At 46.8% G+C, this 19,151-nt stretch overlaps 1 protein-coding gene across 1 annotated transcript in view; it reads right to left on the reverse strand.

Annotated features, from left to right (window-relative positions):
- Window positions 1–2,222: 2,222 nt before the first annotated feature.
- Window positions 2,223–19,151, reverse strand: part of LOC142250104 (ras-specific guanine nucleotide-releasing factor RalGPS2-like) — a 155,362-nt gene continuing 138,433 nt past the window's right edge. Inside the window, exons 14-16 of the mRNA XM_075322168.1 lie at window positions 14,536–14,641; window positions 9,146–9,237; window positions 2,223–9,060 (exon numbers count right to left, since the gene is read on the reverse strand). Of these exons, the coding sequence (XP_075178283.1) occupies window positions 9,031–9,060; window positions 9,146–9,237; window positions 14,536–14,641 (228 nt within the window). The 3' untranslated portion in view covers window positions 2,223–9,030. The remainder of the gene's footprint in view (window positions 9,061–9,145; window positions 9,238–14,535; window positions 14,642–19,151) is intronic.

A 19,151-nucleotide genomic window follows, 5' to 3' on the forward strand; every position in this document is an offset into this window, starting at 1 on the left:
GCTTCTGGCAGAATGATCCACTATCGAATGTGTATTGGGCGCCTTTGGTTTTGGCTTACAAATACTGACCAAAATACTGCCAATGTGAACGCAGCAACCTTGGACCGCTCCCCTCCTTGTAGAATATGGGTACGAGCACGTAAAAAAAAAAAAAAAAAAAAGATTATCCACTACTTTTACATTTATGACTATACTATTTGCAGATTATTCTGTGGCACAAAAAAAAAAGTTTGTTGGTGGGAAAATTTATGCATAAAACACACGTTTTAAGCATTTTTTCCCCATGCATTTGAATGGTTGAAAACCTCTATGAAGCTTCTGAAAGAATTGACATGCTGTAGATTGAAAAAAAAACCACAAAAAAAACCCACCCCGTAGCTAAAAAATACCAGAGGAAAAAAAATGCAGCGTGAATAAGATTTTTCCAATTGCATTTACTTTGCTGCTACTGTAATAAGCAGTGTTTTTTTCCCACGCTAGAAACCATACAGAGGAAAAAAGTGCAGCGTAAAATGCCAGGTGTGAACATACCCCAACGGTGAGACGCTTTGATGGTTCAAATCTGCAAGGAAAAAGTAAGCAACATGTTTATGACATTTCAGAACTTTCATTTGCTTTGCTAATACTGTAAAATGCTGCAGTTTTTTAACAGGCAAAACGCATCATGTGAACAAGCCATAGGTCACTGATAACACAGCACACAAATAAACACTTTTTGTCTGCTACTTGGCAAAAAACATGTGCGCTATACTAAATCGAATGCGCTGAATCCAAATCTGAAGTTAGTTTTTTTGTAGCACGTCAGGATATTACGTTATTCCAATTTTTGTGAAAATTAAAATAAGCAATTAATAAAGATACAGAATCGTTATGTCCCACAGTTTCACAACATGTATTATCATTTTTATTGAAAAAGAAGTATAGGTAAATAAACCAAAAAACTTAAAAATCACTTATAGTAGCTTAAGAAATCGCCTTGAACTCAGCAGAGTACTTTTAAAAGTGCTTCAGGCACTTGCTTTTGCGCTTGTGAGTGGTCCTAGTGGCCCGTTGCAAAAACCAGCAGTAATCGCCCATCATGTTGGGGTTAAAGCGACCTGGGTATCTTTTTTCCATAGTAGAAATGTCCTGGTGGAATCTCTCACCATGTTCGTCACTGACATTACCCATATTTGGAGGAAAGAAGTCAAGATGTGAATGTAGGAAATGCATTTTCAATGACATTCGGGCACCATGCATTTCGTATGCTTGAAGCATATTGTCTATTAGTTCAGCATAGTTTTCTGCTCTTTCGTTTCCAAGGAAGTTTTGAACTACTAATATAAATGCATCCCATGCAGTTAGTTCAAGTGGGGTGAGTTCTTTCTTGAAGATTTCATCATGGATTAGTTGGTGGATTTCAGGACCAATAAAGATTCCTGCTTTGAGTTTGGCCTCAGTTTTCAATGCACTAAACTTTTCCTTCAGATACTTAAATCCATTCCCTTGACGATCCATTGCTACTACAAAATGTTTCATTAGTCCTAGTTTAATGTGAAGAGGTGGAAGATAAACTTTAAGTGGATCGACAAGTGATTCGTGTTGAACATTGTGCTTACCAATCTTATGTTCATCTCTATTGGGCCACCGTTTAATTTTATAATGGTTGTTGTCATCTCGACTGTTCCATAGGCACAGAAAGCACATATGCTTAGTGTAACCTAACTGCAAACCAAGGACTAGTGCAACAACTTTGAGGTCAGCACAAATGTTCCATTGATGTTCTGAATATTTAATCAATTTCAGAATGATCTGCATAGAAGCATAGGTCTCTTTCATTCCAACCGCATGTGCAATGGGGACAGATGGCTTTTCATTGCCATTGTGCAACAGAACAGCTTTCAAGCTTGCTTTACTAGAGTCTATGAACAGTCTCCATTGATCTGGAAAATGTCTACAACCCAACTCTAGCATAAGCCCATTCACATCAGTACAGAAGCAGACATCATTTTCCATGACAATGCCTGAATAGGCGTATGGCCTTTTCTAAGTATAACTCAAAATCTGGACGTGCTGTGCAAATTCTGAGTTCATATTTGGAATCAGCATGTTCAAATTAGTAAAGAACACATGTTTTACCCTCAGTAGCAAAAACATTGTTGTGCTGTGTAATGCCGCTGTGCATTTACACGCTCATAGCACAGAGTGATCAGTAACTGAGGACATAAAAAGGAAACAAGGGAAAGTTTGTAAACTTTGTTTTATTTTCAGTAGGAAATAAAGACCCCAGGACACTTTACACACGCACGGATTCTTACAAGTGCTCACACAATCACTGAAAACATGAGTCCCCGCACATCCCCGCGAGAGATCATTATGCTGGGTCCTCACGTCAAACTAGGAGACACTAACACCTCTACTGGCTGACACTGGAATTACACATCAGAGGCTTACGAAAAACGCTTTTTATGCTCGTGACAACCAATGTGCTGCGTTTGCTGTGGCCTTGTTCTTATTTCAGTCCTGCTATAGTTGGATCACGATGACAACCACTTTATTACATCATTATACATTGTAAGGTCTTATTTTTTTAGGTTCCAGCAAACAGCTGAACGAACGATGGAAAAGACTGGTTAATAAGGCACTGGTGTTCTAACCAGGCTTTCTTCTGCCAACCTCATGGAGCATGCTCAGCGCCTCATGGCACGGTCACCGCCTGCTCCCCACCACTTCTCGCCTTGGGTCCTTGGCTGTTTAACAGCCACTTTATTACCATTTTCTTAGTAAACTTATGCTGGGTTTATACAACTGACAATCGTTTAATGACCAAACGCATCTCCCAGTGCACAGGATAGCGGATCCAGCCGTCAGGGGCACGCAGACCGCCATTGCTCTGCGCAGCACAGTCTCCTGTTTAAACAATGTTGTCTCGAGTAAGGTGTTTCTTTTAAGCCACATAAGATAGTATCACGCCGAACGCTCCTTCATCTGGTGTGATTTTTTTTTTATATCAAGGCTAAAAAAAAAAAAAAAAGGTAAACCAAAATTCATCCTTCTCAGCAGCATGAAGGTTAAACAGGACAATGTGCTGCCAACAACAATGGAACTATGTGCACAGATCAGTCACATTGGGCCATTGCAGCCTGATTGTTGGGGGAGCAAGTGTTACCGACTATCGTTTTGTGAATTGTGCTGACCTATCCCATGACAAAAATAAAAAAAGGACACCTCTGAATTCCTTATGGATGGAATACGGCATTTACAGACTTACCTGCTAGGTTATGGGCGACTATTGTTCCTGAGAGTCAAGTGGTCAATATAGGTGTGACAGATCCTTGTGAAACCATTGGCTGGTCTCTGTATAGACTTAAAATATTGCTAAATGTAATTTTTTTCTTTTTACCAAAAAAAGCAATTGGCTTCCATCTGCAAAAAAATATATAAAAAAAACCCCTAAAGGAACATTGAGAGGGGTGAATGTATAGGAAGTGCAGAAGTTGGCCTCAAACTTGGTCCAACAATGTCCGCCCCCCCAATCAAGCATAAATTGTGACAATTTAGGGCTCTCGTTACAGATTTTCATCATCTGGGTCCAGGAGCTTTCTTAGCTCCTTCAACATTAAGCTCATATACAAGCCTTGAAGGACAGGGTGTCACAATTTATATGCGCTTGGTACCGCGACTGTTGACGAGAAGTTGTTTTTTGTTTAAGAAGAATTTCCCTTTCGCCCCCTTCACCTGTCCGTGTGTCCGGTACTTGTGACGTCAGTTTTCACACCTGCGTGTTTTCACACGCGCTGTGTGGAGCATATGTGTGTCTGTGCGCTCCACACGTAGACATGTCCCTTTTTCTCCGGCAGCACGGGTGTCACACTGACTGCACACTGATGTGATCTGTGTGACACGTACCGGAGAAAACCACGTGTCTGAAATAAAATGATTTTCTATACTGACCTTCTCCAGCACTGCTGTCTTCAGCGCTGCTGTCACTTGCTTCTGACCCCCGCTCATTATGCTCATGCATATTCACTGCACTGAGGACCGGAAGCAGCAGCACTGGACACAGCAGCACCATGGATAGATGAGTATAGATGTTCATGTTGTCCGTGTGCTATGCAGATGTCACATGGACAGCACACGCTCCACACACACACGGACACACACACACACACACACGGACACACACGTACCTATACCACGGACCGTGTAAAAGAGGCCTTTAATAAAGCTGACTGCATCATGTTTGAATTGGAAAGCCAGTATAGTCTTTTTAGGAATCAAAACAATAAGGCTATGTGCCCACGGGAGCTTTTTGCTGCGGAGTTTGCCGCAGAAAACCTGCGGATTTTTCTGGATTTTCCAGATAAATCTGCAGGTTCTAGCATGTACAGGCACTCCTTATGTTACCCTATGGGACATGGGGAGTGTCTGTGTCCACGCTGCAGAAAGTGCGGCTGCGGAATCTCCTGCGGAGATCCCTCAGCCGCACTTAACTGCATGTCAATTATTCATGCGGATTTACTTGCGGAGATCCCGGCCCTCCGCTATGGAGATAGAGGCCGGGACGTCCGCAGGTAAATCGCGTGATTTATTCCGCTGGAAACTCGCAGCTAAAAATAGCTGCGGCTGCCGGCGGGCAGCTGCGGGAAACATGCGGCCGTACCTGCGAATATATCCGCACGTACGAGCGCTCGTGGGCACATGGCCTAAGGGCAGAATGTCAACCATAAGGCAAAAACTAAAACCCTTCTGGATGGTGAGGATTACACAATAAAGATACATGAATGTGGCAAAGCGTGGCAAGAAGTGGTACAAAACCACACAACCTGCCACCTAATTTGTACTGGTCAATTAAAGAGGGATTTCCACAAGTTCCAAAATAAAGAGGCCGTCACCGACATTTCTGCAACAAAATCTAATGTGTAAAGCCACCAAAAAGATCAACAAAAAATAATAAAGCAAAAAGAACAGGAGGTGTTTGCTTCAGTCACTTACCCAACAACATTATCCGGCAAAGAAAAATCAATCTATATTCACAGTCCAACTATATACAAACTGGACAAAAAGTAGCTTCACTGTACTGGTTATGAAATTATGGGGTGTCGACCTCATACAACATATGATATGTGATCTACCAGTGGGGGATGGGCTGAAAACTGCAGATATTTGTATTACTGGAGAAATAAATCCCCTAGTCCATAAATATCCACTTTATGAGACAGCCTGTATGGCTTGCAAAGTCGTTATCTGTCCTATTATATACAATAAGCACAAAGGGAAAGCAAGAGAAGGTGAATTCAAGGCTTCATCTTTCACAAAAATTATCAGAATGTGTTTGTAAATGCAGGAGAAGAGAGAAATCCGGAGATGTGACGGAAGCTCGTGGCCAAGATGTAAAAAAATATTTTACTGTATCCAAAATATAAAAAGTCAAATCAGACAAGATCATCAAAATTGTGGCAGATAACGATGCGATTCGGCTTATGCCTAAATCAAGATTAAGACATAAGCCAAAACGCGTTGTTTCCAAGGATGCATTTTTTAATCTACCTCAATTTTGATGTCCTTGTCTGACTTTTTATATTTTGGATACATTAAAAGAAAGTGGGGTTTTTTTTTTATGTCTTTGCCACGGGGTTCGTTGACATTGACAGATTTCTCTTTTCTTCTGTATTTGGACATTCAGCCCAGACCGGGGCTTAGCCATACCGATCAAGAAAGTTGATCCACAAGGGTGAACGGCGAGTGACGACTTCTTCATTTTTACCTACAATGTATTTCTGGTGTGAGTGCCAAATGTAGAACACAGACCACACGTGGACCAATGTGAATTGTGTTTATCCCACATTGTGTAAAGTTCTTCAACAGGTTTACAAAAACCGGATGCAATATTATCGCACGGCATCTGTTTTGCGGAATACATGGTAGTTTTTAACTTGGGAAACTATCTGGCTTTGTATAATTATAAAACTGGACGCACGGATGGTGTATAAGTGACAATGTGGAGGAGGATAGTCCCCCCCTGTATTTAAAGATGAAACATTTCACAAGCACACGTGGAATTAGTGAGTGACAGAGGAAAGATTGTGTGTTACTAATTATTAGTATCATGTATTCACCTACAACAATAAAGGGCGCCTGTGCTCTTTGGTGACATATTGTTAGGGCTCGTCACCAATGTGGGACAGAGTAAATTGGCTGCGATTCTAGAAGAGTATTGCCACGGGCCACAGCTGGCCCTGCACTGTGCCACGGAGCACACGAATATTACAGTCAATGGCTGACCGGAGCCAACAAAGGATGGCTGCACCTTCCCATCTTCACTACCTCTTCGCTCAAGCAATCTGTTCGCGTCACAGCATTCAATGTTGATCTTGGCAGATTCCCGTTGATGGGAGATCTAAGGTGTTGCCTAGTACTTTATCTTCATGGCCTATCCTTAGGATAGGTCATCAACAACAGATTGATGGGGGTACAATATCCAGCACTGCCGGCCAATCCGCATTGCTGGGTGCCGGCCGGACGTGATTAACAGCACAGCTCCATCATCAACAACATAGTGGCTGCAGTGGGGTCCTGCAATCCACCCCCATTCAGTAAATAGGGTCAGATGTGCAGTATCCGGCCACTATATAGTTAGCGGAGCTGTTCCGATCACACAGAGCTGCCGCTGGCATCAGTTGATCAGCATGGGGTGGCGGATATCACACCCCCGACAATCAAACATTGATGACCTGTCCTAAGAATAGGGCAACAGTATAAAAAAGACCAAAGTATCTCTTTATAATATGTTCCCAGATTGTACTGTAAATGTGAGTGTTTTAACTGCCCCAATAGAAAAATCTAAAAATTCTGCTTGCCAATTTATAAAAAAAATCCCACATTTTAAACTATATGCTCGGTACCGGCATGAAGACACAGGCAGGAGTATATAAATCCAGAGTGGCGGCTGGACATTAGCAGTATACATAGAGCGGTTTGTGGGTGAGCGGAGGAGCGGTCATTGTGCGGAAGAGCGGTCATTGTGCGGCAGAGCGGTCATTGTGCGGCAGAGCGGTCATTGTGCGGCAGAGCGGTCATTGTGCGGCAGAGCGGTCATTGTGCGGCAGAGCGGTCATTGTGCGGCAGAGCGGTCATTGTGCGGCAGAGCGGTCATTGTGCGGCAGAGCGGTCATTGTGCGGCAGAGCGGTCATTGTGCGGCAGAGCGGTCATTGTGCGGCAGAGCGGTCATTGTGCGGCAGAGCGGTCATTGTGCGGCAGAGCGGTCATTGTGCGGCAGAGCGGTCATTGTGCGGCAGAGCGGTCATTGTGCAGCAGAGCGGTCATTGTGCGGCAGAGCGGTCATTGTGTGGCAGAGCGGTCATTGTGTGGCAGAGCGGTCATTGTGTGGCGGTATAAGGCAAACGCCTCTTCTCAAAATGTTGTGCCTGGACTTTCGGCCCCGCAGCCAGCTTCAGCGACTGGCCTCCTCGTGATATTGCATGGGCCACGCTAACAGTATTACATAGGACTGTATTATTACCACATCAGCCTGTGCACAGTCCATTTTTTATCTTTTGGATAATTGATTGTATTCCATCAATAACATTTACTATTGTTATCATTTAATAAGTGGGATAACTTGTGGTGGAGCCGATGGGAGAAGCAAATATATGGGTCTGAGTGGCAGCCACGTGGAATGAAGAGGCTGAAGCAAACACCCCCCTAAATACATCTCTATAGACAGGAGAATTACCAACCACAAGGTTATACATCTAACTTTTAAAAATAAAAAATATATTTTTAAAAAATAAAGTCCATAAAATTAATTTAAAACAAATAATACTGCTGGTTTTTCTGGGACTTCGTTGTATCGTAAAAAGGAACCATACATATGCATATTATATATAATATATATGGTGTAAATGCCAACGGTTTCCTGAATCTGATGTTTTTCTTCGTTCCTGTGCCTCTCTGTTTCTAAGATATCGGCCCCCCTTTCCAGGTGGGTGTATCCAGTCTTATTTAATTGACAACTGGGCGTGGTCAACAGGAGGAGCACTCCCATGAGGAGCGGTTGTTCATCACACCTACTCTAGATATACAGGGAAGAAGAGACCATCTCTCAGGAATGGAGAAGCACAGAAATAACAAAAATGATGGTAGATTCAAGAGAACAGCGGCATTTAAGCCATTACATAGTTATGGCACGTGATGGGTCGTCTTCAAGCATAAACTAGTATAACCACTCTACATAAATGAAGCAGGTTGCCACCAAACAAGGTGCAGCACAATATAATAACCCATCTAAAATGCAAAATTTACCGTAAGGTGGTCAGAGCCATTAAGGACACTGTGCCCGATTGGATTAACCTACGTTGCACAAGCAACACCCCTTCACCAACACCTGTAAAAACTGGCCGTACCCTAGCCTATCTTACCCTATCCCTACATTAACACTGTCCTTTCTACACATTGTTGTCCTTTAATAATTCGGTTTTTCAACAAAAAAACCCTCAAATGTGTGTTTATATGTACAGGTAAAAAAATAAAGAAACATCCCCAAAGAGATCAGACGCGTCCTTCCCCATAACCAGTGAGTTTGACAATGGTAAAATCTAAATACCGGTCACTACAGTGAGATACACGCCGGTGACGCCACGCACTCCCGCACACACTATTTGGTGTTACATCTCAACACACATTTTTTTTAGTTTGTCTTTAAGGCAGTGGTTTGCACAGATTGGTTCCGTGAACAAGAGAAAAAACAAAAAAATAAATCTAAATATATGTACATAGGCTATCTCAACATGAGGTCCATGGCTGATCCTGTCCAAAACTGCAGGAGTGCGCCTTCGCCCGGCGCAGGGGGCGATAACGGACGTGGTGGTGCAAAGAGTAACGCTCTTCTTTCCCTCCTCGCTGTCAGTGCTAAAAAAATTGGATCTGTTTTGTTCATTGCTTTAAGGTGCTGCTGCCCACAGACGGGCAGGGGAAGCCTTGTAATCGTCCACCTCCCCCGACGTCTGATTCGCAGGAAGATGAGACCCGGTCTCCGGGAAAACACTGGATCACTCAAATGTCATCAGGTTGGTGGGGACCTGCTCGAAGGAGGACAAAAGCAAGTTAACGGGTGTGCTCAGTTATGATGAGAAAACAAGTACAAGATGGCCCCCGCCTCCTCACCGCTTGCCGGTTACTTTGGCAGGCCGCACTTAGGTGCTTAAACCACAACATGGCGTTCACACGGTTCCCTGCCTGGAATTTGTAAGAGTTTCCTGTGGGATGAAAGGAACAATATAATGGTATATATATATATATATATATATATATATATATATATATATATATATACACACACACACAGTTTTGTTTTTTTTCTTCTTATGGTGCTCATATACTTTCAAAAGCCACGAGTTATCCCTCCATACATCTGCACACACAGCTTGGCCAAGTGTGAACGTTTCCAATAGCGATAGGGGTGTAAGCGTTTCTCCTTTGCCGAGAATATCCATCCTCCCCACAGGTGTGGCGTATCAAGATGCTGATTAGACACCATGATTATTGCACAGGTGTGCCTTAGGCTGGCCACAATAAAAGGCAACTCTAAAGTTTTCAGTTTTATCACATAGCACAATGCCACAAGTTTCAAGGGAACGTGCAGTTGGCAGCTGACTGCAGGAATGTCCACCAGAGCTGTTGCCTGTAAATTGAACGCTCATTTCTTTACCATAAGTCATTTTCAAAGGTGTTTCAGAGAATTTGCTACAATTAGCAAAGCAAGATATGGTCTCAAAAGTGACGTGGTAACAATTTTAAAATATAACCTTTAATAGTTTGTAATAAAAAGAAATAATTGACCACACAACATAAAAGGTTGTAAAACCAACCTAAATGACTAGGGCCCGAAAAAGGCTCCAACTATACTAAGTTAGGACACCGGCACGGTAGCAAAGTAACCCACCGTAACCGTAAAAAATAAGGTGACCAGACAGTTGTCACCCTAATATGCACACCAAGATATACCACACTTCAATATATAGTGCTTAAAACAGTCACTAGGACCAATAGTTAGGTCCTGCTATGGTAAATAAATGATGCAAAAGGTTGTCCAATAGAGGGGGGGGGCAGACCCTTCAGCCACACAATACCCCTCAAATGGCAACACTCTGACCTTAGTTTGTGCTTAGACCTCCCAACGCGTTTCTTAATTCACTTAGTCATCAGGGGACTGTGGTCAAGAAACCAAGGGCTGCAAGAAATGAGCAGTATTGTCAGAATCAAATAGAACAAACAAGAGTGCATTAAGAGTCACAGCATATATCCGGAGAGCATGTCCCTACCTTCAGTATGGAGCAGACTTCCTGCATGGTGTGTCAGAGCACGGCATAAAGCATAGGGCTTTGAATTTGCCGCCCTTAAAATATCCTGTGGGAGTGTTAGGAAATCGTCCCACGTCAGAGGTCCCGCCCAACCACATGTCTCTCACCAAACAAACAGAGCAGAACGTTTTACAGTGGTGCCGCCCATAGGCAGGTTTCCCAATAACCCCCAAGAGTATGGAGCGAGGGAGTGACACCCACAGCCGCACCGCTCCAATAATGAACACATACCCACACACCAGCGTCAGCCAGGGCGACGCCCACCATCGCGTTGCTGAGGCAGTGACAGATGCCGTGTTACCGGCCGAGGCCACGCCCCTCCGACGGACGTCACGTGCCTGATGCTACAGTGTCCCGCCCCTACAGTGACGTATATACTCACCAAGGGGAAGCCCAGAACAGACGTCATCCAGGCACTGCTCACGCCCCTTAGTTAGTCTCGCCGGCCAACACGAATTGTTTATTAATTTTCAGAGAATTTGGCAGCACATCCAGTATTGGAGGAGTCCAGACTTGGTGGTGTTGGTGGTGGTGGTGATGGTGGTGGTGGTGATGGTGGTGGTGTTGGTGGTGTTGATGGTGGTGATGGTGGTGGTGTTGGTGGTGATGGTGGTGTTGGTGGTGATGGTGGTGATGGTGGTGGTGGTGGTGATGGTGGTGGTGTTGGTGGTGTTGGTGGTGATGGTGGTGGTGGTGGTGATGGTGGTGGTGGTGGTGATGATGGTGATGATGGTGGTGGTGTTGGTGGTGATGGTGGTGGTGGTGATGGTGGTGATGGTGGTGATGGTGGTGATCGTGGTGGTGGTGGTCGTGGTGGGGGGGGGCGATGGCAGAAAACCAGTCAGTATCAGGTGTGCCCACCATTTACCTCACGCATAGAGTTGATCAGGTTGGTGATTGTGGCCTGTGGATCGTTTGTCAATGGCTGCGAAGTAGCTGGATATTGGCACAAACTGTCCTCGCTGTCATATACGCTGAACCAGAGTATCCCAAACATGCTCAATGGGGGACATGCCGGGGCGCAGGCTGCCATGGAAGAGCTGGGATGTTTTCAGTTTCCAGGAATTGTGTACAGATCCTTGTAACATGGGGCCGTGCATTATCCGCTGCAGCATGGGGTGATGGTCGTGGATGAGGCACAACAATGGCCTCAAGATTTTGTCACGGTATCTCTGTGCATTCAAAGTGGCATCAATGAAATTCATTTGTGTTGGCTGTCCATAACATACGCCTGCCTATACCATAACTCCACCGCCCCCATGGGCCACTCTATTCACGATATCGACATCAGCAAACCGCTCCCCCACACGTCACCATACACACAGTCTGCCATCTGCCCCGTACAGCGAGAACCGGGATTCATCAGTGAAGAGAACAAATTCCCCCTCAAGTCAGTTATGACAAACTACCGTCAGGTGGAGACCCTGATGAGGACGACGAGCAGCTTCCCGGGACGGGGTCTAACAGTTTGTGCAGAAATTCTTTAATTCTGCACTGATTGCTGCAGCCGCTGTCGGGGGGTCCGGTCTCAGACTATGTTGGAGGTGAAGATGCTGGTTGTGGAGGTCCTGGGCTGGTGAGGTTACACGTGGGCTGAGGTGGTGAGGCCGGGTGGATGTGGAGTTCGTGGGCTGGTGAGGTTACACGTGGGCTGAGGTTGTGAGGCCGGGTGGATGTGGAGGTCGTGGGCTGGTGAGGTTACACGTGGGCTGAGGTTGTGAGGCCGGGTGGATGTGGAGGTCCTGGGCTGGTGAGGTTACACGTGGGCTGAGGTTGTGAGGCCGGGTGGATGTGGAGGTCATGGGCTGGTGAGGTTACACGTGGGCTGAGGTTGTGAGGCCGGGTGGATGTGGAGGTCCTGGGCTGGTGAGGTTACACGTGGGCTGAGGTTGTGAGGCCGGGTGGATGTGGAGGTCGTGGGCTGGTGAGGTTACACGTGGGCTGAGGTTGTGAGGCCGGGTGGATGTGGAGGTCCTGGGCTGGTGAGGTTACACGTGGTCTGAGGTTGTGAGGCCGGGTGGATGTGGAGGTCGTGGGCTGGAGGAGGTTACACATGATCTGAGGTGGTGAGGCCGGGTGGATGTGGAGGTCCTGGGCTGGTGAGGTTACACATGGGCTGAGGTTGTGAGGCCGCGTGGATGTGGAGGTCCTGGGCTGGTGAGGTTACACGTGGTCTGAGGTTGTGAGGCCGGGTGGATGTGGAGGTCGTAGGCTGGTGAGGTTACACGTGGGCTGAGGTGGTGAGGCCGGGTGGATGTGAAGGTCCTGGGCTGGTGAGGTTACACGTGGGCTGAGGTTGTGAGGCCGGGTGGATGTGAAGGTCCTGGGCTGGTGAGGTTACACGTGGGCTGAGGTTGTGAGGCCGGGTGGATGTGGAGGTCCTGGGCTGGTGAGGTTACACGTGGGCTGAGGTTGTGAGGCCGGGTGGATGTGGAGGTCGTGGGCTGGTGAGGTTACACGTGGGCTGAGGTTGTGAGGCCGGGTGGATGTGGAGGTCGTGGGCTGGTGAGGTTACACGTGGGCAGAGGTAGTGAGGCCGGGTGGATGTGGAGGTCGTGGGCTGGTGAGGTTACACGTGGGCTGAGGTTGTGAGGCCGGGTGGATGTGGAGGTCGTGGGCTGGTGAGGTTACACGTGGGCTGAGGTTGTGAGGCCGGGTGGATGTGGAGGTCCTGGGCTGGTGAGGTTACACGAGGGCTGAGGTTGTGAGGCCGGGTGGATGTGGAGGTCCTGGGCTGGTGAGGTTACACGAGGGCCGAGGTTGTGAGGCCGGGTGGATGTGGAGGTCCTGGGCTGGTGAGGTTACACGAGGGCCGAGGTTGTGAGGCCGGGTGGATGTGGAGGTCCTGGGCTGGTGAGGTTACACGAGGGCCGAGGTTGTGAGGCCGGGTGGATGTGGAGGTCCTGGGCTGGTGAGGTTACACGAGGGCTGAGGTTGTGAGGCCGGGTGGATATTCTGCCAAATTCTCTGAAATGCCTATGGAGACGACTTATGGTACAGAAATGAACATTCAATTCACGGGCAACAGCTCTGGTGGCCATTCCTGCAGTCAGCGTGCCGATTATATGCTCACGCAAAACTTGGGACATCTACGGCATTGTGCGATGTGATAAAAGTGCACATTTTAAGGCCCCGTCACACTAAGCAACATCGCTAGCAACATCGCTGGTAACGAACAACTTTTGTGACGTTGCTAGCGATGTTGCTGTGTGTGACATCCAGCAACAACCTGGCCCCTGCTGTGAGGTCGTTGGTTGTTGCTGAATGTCCTGGCCCCTGCTGTGAGGTCGCCGGTCGTTGCTGAATGTCCTGGCCCCTGCTGTGAGGTCGTTGGTTGTTGCTGAATGTCCTGTGCCATTTTTTAGTTGTTGCTGTCCTGCTGTGAAGCACAGATCGCTGTGTGTGACAGCGAGACAGCAACAACTAAATGTGCAGGCAGCAGGAGCCGGCTTCTGCGGAGGCTGGTAACCAATGTAAACATCGGGTAACCAAGAAGCCCTGTCCTTGGTTACCCGATATTTACCTTTGATACCAGCCTCCTCCGCTCTCACTGTCAGCGCCGGCTCCTGCTCTGTGCACATTTAGCTGCAGCACACATCGGGTAATTAACCCGATGTGTGCTGTAACTAGGAGAGCAAGGAGCCAGCGCTAAGCATTGTGCGCTGCTCCATGCTCTGTGCACATTTAGCTGCAGCACACATCGGGTTAATTAACCTGATGTGTGCTGTAACTAGGAGACTGGGGGCTGGTCACTGGTTGCTGGTGAGCTCACCAGCAACTCGTGTAGCCACGCTCCAGCGATCCCTGCCAGGTCAGGTTGCTGGTGGGATCGCTGGAGCGTCGCAGTGTGACAGCTCACCAGCAACCTCCTAGCAACTTACCAGCGATCCCTATCGTTGTTGGGATCGCTGGTAAGTTGCTTAGTGTGACTGGACCTTTAGAGTGGCCTTTTATTGTGGATAGCCTAAGGCACACCTGTGCAATAATCTGTGTAATCATCTTGATATGCCGCACCTGTGAGGTGGATGGATTATCTCAGCAAAGGAGAAACGTTCACTAACACATCTTAGAGTTCAGCTCCTGAAAAATGGGAAGAAAACCAAAAGTGTTGTTTCTATTCAGTGTAGTTAGTATTGAGAAATCCGATGAAAGATCCAAATCAACCTTCGTTGCGCACAAATTGTATACACTTACCCTTCTCAGAGTCTGTAAGTAGAAAAATGTCAGGGTGCTCAGGGTCATCCATCATCATCGCCATCCAGCCCACGACCGATACAGTTTTTGTAGATGTGGTCTTGAACTGAAAAGAAAAAAAACACATAAATAGGTTAGGCGCAATTACAAGCCAGGATACAATGCAAAGAGACAGGCTTAGTCTGCAAAGGCAGGGGGATATATCATGAAAAAAGGAGGGAGGAAAGAAAAAAAGGAAGTGCTAGAGCAGAGAAGATCATTGTGTGTCACATACAAGGTTCCACTACGTGCGACAGGTATGTGACAGGTATGTGACAGGTATGTGACAGGTATGTGACAGGTATGTGACAGGTATGTGACAGGTATGTGACAGGTATGTGACAGACGCTGCCGCTCCCCGCCCTATAACAAAGAGCAGCCTGAAAATGCCATTGTCACCTTTTCTGGGAGAGCAGGTTTTTTTTCTCCCCTGTATGATGCTGCCTTCTTCTGATTGGGCGGCATCATATAGGGGGAAAGTAAATGCCCCTAGGAAGAATCTCTGCATATTGAGCGCCTTAAACATCAAAAGCCCATATCTCAGTAATATAGCAAAGAAGAAAAAAAGTTTTAATCAGCAGAAAAATCCTGCATGTGTGCACAGCACTTCAGGAGTATCAGACGTTCCTGGCATAAAGGACATCTTTGCAGATTTGTGAAAATCTGCAAGAAAAAACGAGGCAAAAACGCACTGTGTGCACACAGCCTTAAGCTACGTGCACTCGTTCAGGGCTTGGAGCAGACAGATCTGATCATTTGTTTGCAGGACAACTGTGTAAAATTCACTCTTTTTAAAAATCTAAATAAATAAATGTTTTCCCTATTCATTACGGGTGAAAACCGCTGAAAATTGAGCTGCTGCAGATGCCTCCAATCTGCAAGGAACAAAAGTGAGCAAAATTAGATGTCAGAAATCTCACTCTACTGGGACAGTAAAATATTGATTTTTTTTGCGGCAAACAACATAGCCTTCCTGTCAATTCGAGAAGGCTTGCAGCAAAATCTCTGTACCTGCCTCTAACGCCGCCCCTCCCCGTCTCCATAGAACTTTATGGGCACCAACTGTCTGCTCTTATTGCCATAAAGGAAAAATCAAACCAAGAGAAGAAAGAAGCAGATTTCTCTGATCAGATCTACCACAAGACATGCTTTTTATTGTGGTTAGGGCTGCACTCACATTAGAGACTGATCACAACTAATAAAATGGGCGCGTTATCGGTGTTTACATGTGGATTGTCAGCAGTCATCCTTCCATTAATTATTACAAGTTACAATGAAGTCAATGGGACACTGGATGCTGAAAACGGACGGGAAATGTTGTCCTTGCATTGGATGACGGCACTCTATACACACAAATATCATGGAACGGGCGATTGTCATCTCTCGTAAATCCACAGGACAGTTTTACAAGTCGTATATAATTCTGCGTGTCAGGCTCATAATATATGTGGCAGCCTTTCAGTAAGTACTAAATAAAAACATATTAACTGACAGCTTTACTGTCGGTCAGGACAAGGATCGGAGCAAGAAACATGATCACTGTAAAGTAAAGGATCAGTAAAAAGGTTTACATGATTATACTATGGAAAAAGAACAATGTCAGATTATACAAACGCATTCTTACCCCGAGAGTTTGTCTTTATGTTTGTGCAATCATACAAGTGAATGTGCGGAAATGGAGATTTGGGGTTTTTTCTGTCTGGATGTTCAGTAGGACGCGGCGCCTTTGATTTTTTTATATGATATATATATATATATTGTATGACTCTAGGAGGATCGTCCGCACCGTCCTGCCGTGCTAATCTGTGATCGCGCTGCACCGTCCTGCCGTGCTAATCTGTGATCGCGCTGCACCGTCCTGCCGTGCTAATCTGTGATCGCGCTGCACCGTCCTGCCGTGCTAATCTGTGATCGCGCTGCACCGTCCTGCCGTGCTAATCTGTGATCGTGCTGCACCGTCCTGCCGTGCTAATCTGTGATAGCGCTGCACCGTCCTGCCGTGCTAATCTGTGATCGCGCTGCACCGTCCTGCCGTGCTAATCTGTGATCGCGCTGCACCGTCCTGCCGTGCTAATCTGTGATCGTGCTGCACCGTCCTGCCGTGCTAATCTGTGATAGCGCTGCACCGTCCTGCCGTGCTAATCTGTGATCGCGCTGCACCGTCCTGCCGTGCTAATCTGTGATCGTGCTGCACCGTCCTGCCGTGCTAATCTGTGATAGCGCTGCACCGTCCTGCCGTGCTAATCTGTGATCGCGCTGCACTCTAAAGCCGTGCTAATCTGTGATCACGCTGCACCGTCCTGCCGTGCTAATCTGTGATAGCGCTGCACCGTCCTGCCGTGCTAATCTGTGATAGCGCTGCACCGTCCTGCCGTGCTAATCTGTGATCGCGCTGCACCGTCCTGTCGTGCTAATCTGTGATCGCGCTGCCAGCAATCACAGGATATGTGCCCACGCGTTCTGCGCTGATTGTGTCCTTCACGTGCTTTAATCAGCATTTCTCTAAATAATGCCGTCACTCCGCGCTTTGTTCTCAGACACAGAACGTTTCCACATGAGCAGCTTTTATTAGTAACAGACAAGAACAAAAATGCATTGTCCCTGACAAAGGAATGAGCGCGATTACTCACAGGAGCGCGATTACTCACAGGAGCGCGATTACTCACAGGAGCGCCGGATCACGGCTCGAAACACATTCCAGTGTGAACCAGGTGATAGAAAAGATATGCACAGATTACAGGGCGCGTCACGCTCAGGTCTATCGCACGTGCACGTACTCCTCGTGTAAGAGTCCAGCAGACTGCTGCCAGAATAGGTTTGATATCGGATCATTGTCCCTATCTGTCATTAGAGGGGAGTCAGGAGCCACCCGATACACGGGATCGCTGGAGGCTCACAATTAGCTTCTCTGCATGTAACAGGCATGGGCAGCTTAAAAGGTAATGGAGTCAGTTGATTCATGATGCCCAAACCACAGGCGGCATGAGTCAGGTCCTGGTTGCATGCTTTGTAGAAAAAAGATTCCGGTCTTTGTGAGCGCTAGTAATAGATCTTTGGTCTTTGATCTTTTAAGAAATTTGGCTTTATTATTAATAACATAAAGCTCTTGTATTAACACAACGCGTTTCAGCAAGATACACTTGCCATCCTCACCTGAGGATGGCAAGTGTATCTTGCTGAAACGCGCTGTGTTAATACAAGAGCTTTATGTTATTAATAATAAAGCCAAATTTCTTAAAAGATCAAAGACCAAAGATCTATTACTAGCGCTCACAAAGACCGGAATCTTTTTTCTACATGCCTACTCCCATAAGGGAATCCGGGTAGAGCTGCTGTGAGTAATAGAATCCATCAGATCATTTGAACTAACAGCGGCAGGACGCAGGTCCGCACAGAGCTCCAGGATTCAAGAAGTCGGTGAATCTGAAGCCAGCAGCGGCAACAAACCTGGATCCACCCAGCAAAACAACGGATAACGCCAGCTGAGACAGTCCCTCATCCCCCAGAGGAATTATACATCTAACACCGGGGTTGTGCGAGGGCGCACAACCTAACCAGGTGAGCAATTCTATAATATAGATATACAGAAATCACTCCACGGGTGCTTCTCATATGCGCTATATTTTTATCTTTACACTGGTTGCATGCTTTGGCAGTTCGTTCAGAGAAACCACAGCTTAAAGGTCTGGCCTGGGACCATAGTCGGACACCAGACTAGTCCAGCACGGGACCATAGTCAGTCACCAGACTAGTCCAGCACGGGACCATAGTCGGACACCAGACTAGTCCAGCACGGGACCATAGTCAGTCACCAGACTAGTCCAGCACGGGACCATAGTCACCAGACTAGTCCAGCACGGGACCATATTCGGACACCAGACTAGTCCAGCACGGGACCATAGTCAGTCACCAGACTAGTCCAGCACGGGACCATAGTCGGACACCAGACTAGTCCAGCACGGGACCATATTCGGACACCAGACTAGTCCAGCACGGGACCATAGTCGGACACCAGACTAGTCCAGCACGGGACCATATTCGGACACCAGACTAGTCCAGCACGGGACCATAGTCGGACACCAGACTAGTCCAGCACGGGACCATAGTCGGACACCAGACTAGTCCAGCACGGGACCATATTCGGACTCCAGACTAGTCCAGCACGAGACCATAGTCAGACACCAGACTAGTCCAGCACGGGATCATAGTCAGACACCAGACTAGTCCAGCACATGGTCGGCTGCTTCTAGAACCACTGGAGTTGATTGAGCGTTCTCTATTCATGTGTTTATAGAGGGAGAGACCTGTCAGTCACCTGTAGTGATGGGGGAAAGCCAGGGGCACTGGAGGACTGGTCAAATCTCTACCTATGGTCCCCGGACAGATATTTAAATTACCACTGCAGCATTTTGCTTTTTTTTTTCCAGCACTTGAGTGGTACTTCTAATTTTATTTCCCTGACCCTACTGACCTTCTGGTGTCTTCAACTTTGACGAGTGTCATCTTTTAACCGCAACTTCTGAATGGCTGGGAGTCAGAGGTAACAGTCACAAGCTCTCAATGCAGGTCTATGAGAG

The sequence above is a fragment of the Anomaloglossus baeobatrachus genome, chromosome 8, assembly GCF_048569485.1.
Source record: "Anomaloglossus baeobatrachus isolate aAnoBae1 chromosome 8, aAnoBae1.hap1, whole genome shotgun sequence".
Classification (NCBI taxonomy): domain Eukaryota; kingdom Metazoa; phylum Chordata; class Amphibia; order Anura; family Aromobatidae; genus Anomaloglossus; species Anomaloglossus baeobatrachus.